The sequence below is a fragment of the Gorilla gorilla genome, chromosome 1, assembly GCF_029281585.2.
Source record: "Gorilla gorilla gorilla isolate KB3781 chromosome 1, NHGRI_mGorGor1-v2.1_pri, whole genome shotgun sequence".
In the NCBI taxonomy this organism is placed as follows: Eukaryota; Metazoa; Chordata; class Mammalia; order Primates; family Hominidae; genus Gorilla; species Gorilla gorilla.
The window spans coordinates 103,688,553-103,698,872 of record NC_073224.2 but is presented as its reverse complement, the minus strand read 5'-3'; the positions used below and the strand labels follow the sequence as shown (position 1 = coordinate 103,698,872).

The 10,320-nt window shown below is 37.0% G+C and overlaps 1 protein-coding gene across 2 annotated transcripts; it reads right to left on the bottom strand.

Annotated features, from left to right (window-relative positions):
- Positions 1-2,723: 2,723 nt before the first annotated feature.
- LOC101130182 (small proline-rich protein 2F) lies at positions 2,724-10,061 on the bottom strand. 2 transcript variants are annotated; one of them, XM_019036806.4, is made up of 2 exons: positions 9,946-10,061; positions 2,724-3,355 (listed from the first exon to the last, which is right to left on the bottom strand). In XM_019036806.4, the coding sequence occupies exon 2, from the start codon at positions 3,334-3,336 to the stop codon at positions 3,118-3,120; it is 219 nt and encodes a 72-aa protein (XP_018892351.3). In that variant the 5' UTR covers positions 3,337-3,355; positions 9,946-10,061; the 3' UTR covers positions 2,724-3,117. The 2 variants fall into 2 exon arrangements, with proteins under 2 accessions (XP_018892351.3, XP_063561794.1); XM_063705724.1 differs by lacking the exon at positions 9,946-10,061 and adding an exon at positions 4,077-4,119.
- Between the last annotated feature and the right edge of the window lie 259 nt (positions 10,062-10,320).

Sequence of the window (10,320 nt, the reverse complement as noted above, 5' to 3'; positions counted from 1 at the left end):
AGCATCCATTAACAAATAAATGGGTAAAGAAAATATTGTGTATACATGCAAAGAAATAGTATTCCATTGTAATAAAAAGAATGGAATCCTGTCATTGAAAGCAACATGGATTCAACTGGAGGTCATTATGATAAGTAAAATAAATCAAGCAAAGAAAGACAAATATTGTATGTTTTCACTTATATGTGGGAGCTATAAAAGCTGATCTATAAAGGTAGAGAGTAGCATGATAGATACCAGAAGCAGGGAAGGGTGTTCAGGGGATGGAGAGTGAAAGAACACTGGTTAATGAGTACAAACATAGAGATACATAAAAGGAGTAAGTTTTGTTTGTCAAAGATCAGATGATTATAGATGTGTTATTTCTGAGGCCTCTGTTCTGTTCCATTGGTCTATATATCTGTTTTGATACCAGTACTGTGCTGTTTTGTTTACTGTAGCCTTGTAGTATAGTTTGAAGTCAGGTAGTGTGATGCCCCCAGCTTTGTTCTTTTTGCTTAGGATTGTCTTGGCTATGCAGGCTCTTTTTTTAGTTCCATATGAAATTTAAAGTAGTTTTTTCCACTTGATGGGAATAGCATTTAATCTTTTAATTACTTTGGGCAGTATGACCATTTTCACGATACTAACTCTTCCTATCCATGAACATGGAATGTTTTACCATTTGTTTGTGTCCTCTCTTATTTCCTTGAGCAGTGGTTTGTAGTTCTACTTGAAGAGGTCCTTCACATCCCTTGTAAGTTGTATTTCTAGGTATTTTATTCTTTTTGTAGCAATTGTGAATGAGAGTTCACTCATGATTTTGCTCTCTGTCTATTATTGGTGTATAGGAATGCTTGTGATTTTTGCACATTGATTTTGTAGGCAATACCATTCAGGACATAGGCATGGGCAAAGACTTCATGACTAAAACACCAAAAGCAATGGCAACAAAAGCCAAAATTGACAAATGGGATCTAATTAAACTAAAGAGCTTCTGCACAGCAAAAGAAACTATCGTCAGAGTGAACAGGCAACCTACAGAATGGGAGAAAATTTTTGCAGTCTACCCATCTGACAAAGGGCTAATATCGAGAATCTACAAAGAACTTAAACAAATTTACAAGAAAAAAAAAACCCCATCAAAAAGTGGGAGAAGGATATGAACAGACACTTCTCAAAAGAAGACATTTATGCAGCCAACAAACATATGAAAAAAAGCTCATCATCACTGGTCATTAGAGGAATGCAAATCAAAACCACAGTGAGATACCATCTCAGGCCAGTTAGAACGGCGATTATTAAAAAGTCAGGAAAACAACAGATGCTGGAGAGGATGTGGAGAAATAGGAATGCTTTTACACTGTTGGTGGGAGTGTAAATTAGTTCAACCATTGTGGCAGACAGTGTGGCAATTTCTCAAGGATCTAGAAACAGAAATACCATTTGATCCAGCAATACCATTACTGGGTATATACCCAAAGGATTATAAATCACTCTACTGTAAAGACACATGCACACGTATGTTTATTGTGGCACTATTCACAATAGCAAAGACTTGGAACCAACCCAAATGCCCATCAATGATAGATTGGATAAAGAAAATGTGGCACATATACACCGTGGAATACTCTGCAGCCATAAAAGAGGATGAGTTCATGTCCTTTGCAGGGAGATGGATGAAGGTGGAAACCATCATTCTCAGCAAACTAACACAAGAACAGAAAACCAAACACCGCATGTTCTTACTCATAAGTGGGAGTTGAACAATGAGAACACATGGACACAGGGAGGGGAATATCACACACTGGGGCCTGTTGGGGAGTGAGGGGCTATGGGAGGGATAGCACTAAGAGAAATACCTAATATAGATAATGGGTTGATGGGTTCAGCAAACAACCATGGCACATGTATACCTATGTAACAAACCTACACGTTCTGAACATGCACCAGAACTTAAAGTATAATAAAAAATTTTAAAAAAGGAGTAAGTTTTAATATTTGACAGCAGAGTAGGGTGACTACAGTTTACAGCAACATATTGTATTTTTCAAAATAGCTAGAAGAGAGGAATTAAAATTTTTCCAACAAAGAGAGAAATGATAAATGCTCAAGGTGATGAAGGCCCTAAATTTCCTAATATCATGACTTTATCATTATACATTTGATCCATGTAACAAAATATCACATGTACCCCAAAATGTGTATAGGTATTAGGAATCAATAAAAAATAGCAAAGAGAGTCTTCTTATTTTCTATATTAGTTACAACCAAGCCACTCTGTTGCTGGAACAAATATGGTAGTGGTTGTCGTGGGGAGTGATGATGATGATCATGATGATGTTGATGATGATGATGATCATAATGGTGGAAACAATGATGATATGTTGCTGCGAATAAACCTCTATCAAATGACAGCTAATTATGTGTTAGGCATTGCGCCAATAAAATTTCAGATAGTAATTCAATTTTATGCCTTAGACAAGTTTGTTAAGTAAATGTTATTTTGCTCACTTTGCAGTAAAGAGATTGACATTCAGAGAAGTTGAATAATATGTTCCTCAAATCAATCAAACACTAATTAAGGAAAATAAAAATTAAAAAATACAGAAATAATCTTTGATATGTCCCAAATTGTGAGATCCTGTCTGTGGATGAAAGAAAAGTGGAAATATACCCAAGTGATTATAAAATATTGCTAATAAAGCATATTTGAAAAGAAACAAAAGATCCATTCACAAATATATATGCATAGATTCTTTATTCAGGGAGTGAAAGAAAAGTGACAATTGCACAGGTGGTAGAAGCTCATGCCCGGGGGACAGACAGACACAGAAAACATCAACAGAATTCTCTAATGGTTCCCAGGGAGAGAGCTGCTCTTTCTTCTGAAGCTCTGGGAGCTGGCACAGCCGAGGACTTCCTTTGCTCAGTCTCCACCTGGACAGTGGCAGTATGGCAGCCTCAAAAAGAAAACCTTTTGCTATCAGAGATCACCACAGGCAGATCACAGGCTAAGAGGAAAGAAGCTCCCTGTGTATCCATGGTAGGCTTTGATGAGAAGATGCAGGTGGAGCTGTGGAAAGAGGTGAGCCAATTATCCTTATCCTTTCATGCTCCTGATGAATCCTGAAGCTGTTACTTGCGCTTGGGTGGACACTTTGGCTGGCAGGGTGGGGAAGGTGTCACAGGAGGACATTTCTGCTGGCACTGCTGAGGTGGGCAGGACTGTGGACACTTTGATGGTGGGCAGGGCTCAGGGCACTTCGGGGGTGGACATGGCTCTGGGCACTTTGGCGTGGGGCACACAGGAGGTGGCGGGCAGGGCTGCTTGCACTGCTGCTGTTGATAAGACATCCTGCTGGAGTCTCAGAATCTGAAAGAAATTATATGACAGTTTTCACGGGAAGGGAATCCTCCAGAGAGAGAAGCCAAAGCTTATGTAATACCATGGCATATTATTTCTCCAATCTCCAAGAAATTATTTAAACTCTTAATTCCCTTTTCAAGACTCCCTGGCTTCTCACTTCCACTTCAGCGAATTACTTCATTGTCCCTGGGAACTCTTGTGTTTTCTCATATAATTTTTCCAAAGAAAATATCTCTGTAGTAAACAACCAAGCATGTTATTTCTATGAAAATAACATCTTCAAGAAAGGCAGTCACAAGTTCAGATACCCAGGGCTATCTCACAAGCTATTCCTGTTATCATTATCTGTTGTAAAATCCCAGTGGGTTGACATAGGCACACAGAAAACGACTGTTTGGGAAGAATTGCATGCTCTCACACCTGCTACGACATAAACCTTTGAAAAGGACACCAGAAAAGCAGAGAAAAAAAGAAAAATACTTTGTTATTTTTTCTTCTTCAAATCAAAGCTTTCCCCTTAACTAACTTATCTGTCCATATGAACACCTAACTCTGTACTAAAAGAAAGCTAAAATAGCATATCATTGTGCTCTAATCTTAAATTTCCATCCACTAAGTAGCATCAAATCAACATTCATAGGATTGGATCAACCAAACTTGCTGTATTCAGATTAAATTCAACATTTCAGGGCACAAAGAACAGAGGAACTCCAGGAGGCCGACTCACCACGTTCTCCAAGGCAGATCGGTGCTTAGGTACCAGGAGTTTAGGAGTCGTGCAGCAGAAAACCTCTTTATAGGGCCTGCTACCCCTCCCAGCAGAAAGTGTAACTGCCAAAAGCTACACTTATCCAGTAATTTCTTAAGCCAAATGCAAATTTATCCACAACTGGCCTGACAGTGATTATCAAACTAGGAAATATCCTGTTCTGGGATCTCCCCACTGGGTTAAGTGCTCCTGACTCACAGAGGCCCTGCCCTAGATCTCAGTTTCAGTGACTTACGGCAAAGAGGGACTTGGGGGATTCTCTAACTGGTGGTCAAGGGCTCTCTTTTTTGACTGGGGGCAATGATCCTTTCCTGTCTTACACCTTCCCTAAATCATAAAACTTCCTGTCCTGATCCACTTTACTGAATGCCATATTGTTGTACATGAACCCATCTCCACCTCTACTTTCCTTGTACAATTTGCCAATGCGCTAAAAGGAAGGAGAGACCTAACAAAGGCCTGGGTTCTGGTCCCAGATTTTTTTTTTTTTTTTTTTGCTAAGTTGTGTGACCACAGGAAGGTCACCTCTCCTCACTGGGATTATAAGCAGGGGAGAATCATACTTACCTCTGGAGTTGGGAGCTGACCGCATTGTGCCATCTGCTGACCCTGTTCAAGCCAGAAACTTTCTCCTCCACTTCTATCTTTCTCTCTCATAGAACCCTGGATTTTACGATTTTCCTTTCCTCTTTGAAGCTGTCTTCTCCACCCAATTTGTACAGGCAATTGTCACCTGGGACAGATTCCAGAGTGACAGCCAGTCTCCCCAGCACATTTGCTACTTGCTGCCATTAAGGATGTGTACTAGCGCCTTTTTATTTATAAAAATGTATTCTTTGCTACCACATTAAGGAAACGGAGAGACATGAAAAGATTTACAAGCATTCATTCAAAATCTATGTATTGAACCATGCCTATATGATTCCCTGAAACCACCCTATAGAGAACAATCTGCATAGACTCACATTATCATATGTGAATAATTAGAAGTAGGTTTGCAGAGTGGAGATGGTCAGTGCACCTAAAGTCTGAAATCTGGGGGAAAATACAAATTAAGTATAATCTAATATGTATTCTTCCCCTCTGTTTCTAAACAGGTTTTAGGTGTTTCTCAGTGTTTTTTAATTTGTTTGCGTGTTCTTTCTCTGTCTTTTCCATAAGCCCCCTAGTCCCATGACCTGCTAGATTATCAAGTCACACCCCAATGTACACCTCTCATCTATTCATTTTGGTACATATTGTTCACTCAGCATACATATTGTCAATGCATATAGTGACTCCTATTTCATATCTTTTGTAAACTCTTCCTGCAATTAGTGAGGCTTACTAAACCTGGTATATTAAATATTTAAGTTGATGTTGCTAGAGCTTCCTTAGACCAGTAGTCAGGAAGCTTTCCAAGAATGTGGTTTATAGTTGGAGAAGAAGAAAGGAAAATGAGGAAGAGGAAGAGGAAAGACTCAAAATCATTGGAGCAGTCACCAGCTATGCTCCAGGAAGGGTAGGAGTGCTGAATCAACCCAGCATCACATCCCTCAGTTAAGCAGGTTAGGCTCCCAGAGCTGCCATTGCTCCCGTCAATAAGGAAGGGCTTTGGGGCAAGATGACTACTGGCCAGGACAGTATGGAAATAAAGACATCACGTCAGCACCTTGAGGCCAGGTATTTACAAATGGTGTTCTCACCAAATTATCCCTACAGACTATTGGGCATGCTAAGCACATCAGGGGACAAAGTAAAGGGCCTTTATTCAATAGGTCACCTACTACTCCCCAACAGCCTCACATCACATCTAAAACACAAATCCTTAGAGAAATGTCTGATTTCTAACATGCAAAATTGGAGAATTGGCTGCCAAATGAGATCACTGTGTAAGATAATACAGTTTGGGTCATGCCCTGAGACTCCCCTTCTGAGAACACCCCACTCAAAACAGCTGTTTATCACAGCAGTGCAGGCACCAGAGCGGCAGCAGCCCTAGTGCCCCCAGCATCTCAGACAAGCTCACTTTACAAGTTGAGGTGGTGAACTTGAAACTCAGAGTTCCTCACAGACCAGCTACATGAGGAATGGCCACAACATGAAGAGGGGCAGCTAACAGTCACAGTTTCCCCAAGTTAGGACATCCAGGCCCTGAGACATGGAGCAAGGCATACTTTACACACACATACCCACCATGGGTGTCTATCTATCTATCTGTCTTCTATCTATCTATCTAATGTGTCATCTATCTATCCATCTATCTTTCTATTATCTCTCCACATATATAAAGAGGTTAGCTTTATGTTCTTTAACAGTCTGATAGCCTTAGGTCCATTTCTCCTACTTTTACTCCATAATTTTTGAAGGGATTATTAAGTTTGAATCGTTACTACATAAAAATGACAAGAAAGAACAAAAACTTTTGAACTTTTGTGTTATTCTTGATTCAACTTCTATCTCACATTTTACTACTATGCATTTTACACCATTAAACAAAATAGTCCTGGCAAATTAATATTCTGCCATCAAACATGGAAGAAGAAACAGGAATTGTGGGAAGATTTTCCTAGTCTTAAATAAATCGCTCTAAGTCTCTGTGAATTTCTGCTTCTGTTTTATTCCTGAATATAAGGCTTACATTCCATCATTATTCCATAATTTTGCTTAATCAGATAAATTATAGGACATAAATGTTGCAGAATTCTTAAGATCATTAGGGAGGATGTTTTAGAAGACTATTTAATATTATTTAAAACATTCAAATTATAGTAAAAGCATATATAAAGCATGACAACATTTTAACATTTATTTATGAAAAGATAAGAAATACCTAAAACATTTTATTAAATGTGATTCTGTTTGATTGGTGTAATTACAGATGATTTTTATTTTCTTATTTTCCTTTTCAAAATATTCTCTAAATGTTACCTATTATTTTGTAAAGACTTAAAATTCTGCTTTGAAAAGCTAACAAGAGACAAGTCTGTCCATAGCTCAATTAGTGAGAAAATTATCTTTTTCCTTTTAAGCATCTCTGGCCAAACACCAAAGGTGGGGCTGGACGTGAGTAGGAATTGTTTTATTATTATACCGCAACATTTAATTACCTCCCTATTATAATCTTTCTTGAAGAAAATTCCTAATAATAATCACCATTCCTCCTACCAGTGACATAAACACAGAGAAGCCACAGGCACCCAATAGCCGTACATGTCTATGAAACAGTTCACCAAAATTGAGAGATCATACCAGGGTAAAAACATCAGGAGTGAGTTTGTCTACTATCTGAGAGCCAGAAAGATAGTAATCATAAAATTCGTCCGATTATGATGAAATTGGAAGAAATTGATAGTTATTAAGACAGGTGGTAAGGATAAATGACCAAGTGATAATAATAGTACCTACCATTAAATTGTCAAAAGAAAAAAATTAAATCACAAATTGCACATAAAGTACTTAGTACATTATGTACTTAGACTTATGACTACAGATAGTACTCATAATAGTAAGGTAATACATTGTTAATCAAAGAAATAGAGCCAAAACTTCAAGTTTGAGATGTGTTTGGTGGTGAGTAAGTTATTTGCTTTATCTTTAAGATATTTTATATCATATTTCTTTTAGGTCAGAGCCAGAAGATTTTAGGGGGAAGCAAATGAAAATATTTTATTTGAATGAGGTGTGGTGAAATAATAAGATGGGCTAACTTTGACACTTACTCTTATGTGGTGAAAATGGGAGTTAATCAAAGAAGAAATGTAGAATAAAGTACAGAAACAAGATAATTTAATTGTTCTTAGTTATTTGGACTAAGATTGTCTTCTGACTACTGTTAAGTACAAAAATAAAAAACTAAATACAATAAATGCAATATGTTAACTGCGTTAGTTTGCAGAAAATTGACATTGTAAATATTTAGCATTCTGTATAAAACATATAATATAATCTCTAATCTAGTTTACTATTACTATGATTAGCTGTTCAGGACAATAAAAAATTCTCTCACTTAAATATCATATTTCTTCTGGTGGCAGATTACTTAAATTTCAGTCTAAGTCCTTACAAGGAACTGAATCATTCATTAGCATTAACCTTCTCAAAGCAAATAGGGCCTGTGAATTCTAGTTTTATTTGCTCTAAATGTTAGATCAGACTAGTTAAAAGAATAATTTCAAGAGCTATCAGAAATACAAGATGATTTTGTATGCTTTGTGTTAGGGAGATTAAAAACATGGGTTAAGAAATAGAATAAATCTGACACTTCTCCTCTTAAGAATCTTTTTAAGACAGTGAATGTGCATGGATTTAAAGTCGCCTCCCTTCACACACACAAAAATAAATAAATAAAGGAAAGCAAGTAAACCAGACAAAATTGTGAAAAACTCTGGAGTGGAAAAGCAGTTTAAACTCTAACATAGAAGAGGGCTGACAGCATTGTACCTTAAGTTAAAGAGAAGTTAAATAAAATATAAACAGAAAAATCAAAACTGACTCACAATCTCACAGAACTTAACATAATTTTACTATAGCATCCACCATCATAACTCCTAGAAATTCATGTAACAGATTTCAAAATATGCCCACAAAAAATAACCTGGATTCAAATGTTTATAGTAGCTTTATTCATAATTTGCAACAATTATGATCCACCAAGATGTCCTTCAGTAGATGAACAGATAAATAAATTGTAGTATATCACACCCATAGAGTGGAATACTGTACAGTGACAAAATGGAATGACCTATCAAGACTCACAAAGACATGGTTGAATTTTAAATGCAAATTGATAAGTAACAGAAGTCAGTCTTAAAGACTACATACTTTAAGGTTCCATATATGTGACTTCTGTAAAAGGTAAATTTACACATCCAAAGAGTTCAACAAACTCCTAGTAAAATAAATTCAAAGACAGCCACACGGAGGCACATTATAATCAAACTATCAAAGAGAGAATATTTAAAGCAGCAAGAGATAAGTGAATCTTCATATATAAGCGATCCTTAGTAAGACTGTTGGCCAATTTATCATCAGATGTCTTGGAGATCAGGAGGCAGTGGGATGATATAATGAGAGTGCTGAAAGGAAAAAATGGCAACCTAGAATTTTGCTTCTGGCAAAATTGTACTTAAAAAATGAGGCGAAATTATAACATTCTCTAATAATCAAAACCTGAGGCGGTTCATTGCTCCTAGATTTCCTGTGTGAGAAATGATAAAGAGAGCCTTTTGATTTGAAATAAAAGGATGCTAGAGAGAAATTTGAAACTGTATGTAGACATAAAGGTCTCTGGTAAAAGTACATGGGCAAACATAAAAGCCAGCATTATTGTAATTTTAGTTTGTAACTCCTCTTTTTATTTTCTACAGGATTTAAAATGCAAATGCATAAAATATAATTATAAGCCAAAGTTAGTGGACATGCCATGTAGAAAGATGTAATTGGTGAAATCAATAACATAAAAAGGGGATATACTTTTGTCAGAGTTGAATTTTTTATGCATTTACAGTTAAGTTGGTATTAATTCAAACTAGATAACTATAACTTTAGGATGTTATATATAATCCCCATTGTAACCCCAAAATAAATATCTATTACAAAAGGAAAAATAAACACAATCAAAAAGTTTTTCTACAAGGATCAACTGAACACAAAATCAAGCAATCATGGAAGAAATGAAGGACAAACAATGTACAGTAAATGCGGAAGGAAGACCTTCGTCATCAGTGATTACTTTAAATGGAATTCCTTGAATGGAGAATTAAACTTTCTAATCAACAAACAGAGATTGGTGGAATGGATAAAAAAGAAAAAACATCCAACTCTATGCTATTTAAGAGAGACTCACTTTACATGGAAGACACAACAGTTGCAGAATCAGGAGGACCAGAGAGACCACGGGGTAAAAGGAGGAGGATTTATTGAGTGCACTCAGACCCAGAAGATTAACGTCAGAAGCTGTGCCAGAACAAAGACAGCACTTGACTTTTATACACACTTTTATTTTATTTTATTTTTTTATTATACTTTAAGTTTTAGGGTACATGTGCACATTGTGCAGGTTAGTTACATATGTATACATGTGCCATGCTGGTGCGCTGCACCCACTAACTCGTCATCTAGCATTAGGTATATCTCCCAATGCTATCCCTCCCCCCTCCCCCCACCCCACAACAGTCCCCAGAGTGTGATATTCCCCTTCCTGTGTCCATGTGATCTCATT

Coding starts and splice junctions, on each gene's coding strand:
- LOC101130182 (XM_019036806.4), bottom strand. CDS start 3,336: ATGTCTTATCAACAGCAGCAGTGCAAGCAGCCCTGCCCGCCACCTCCT.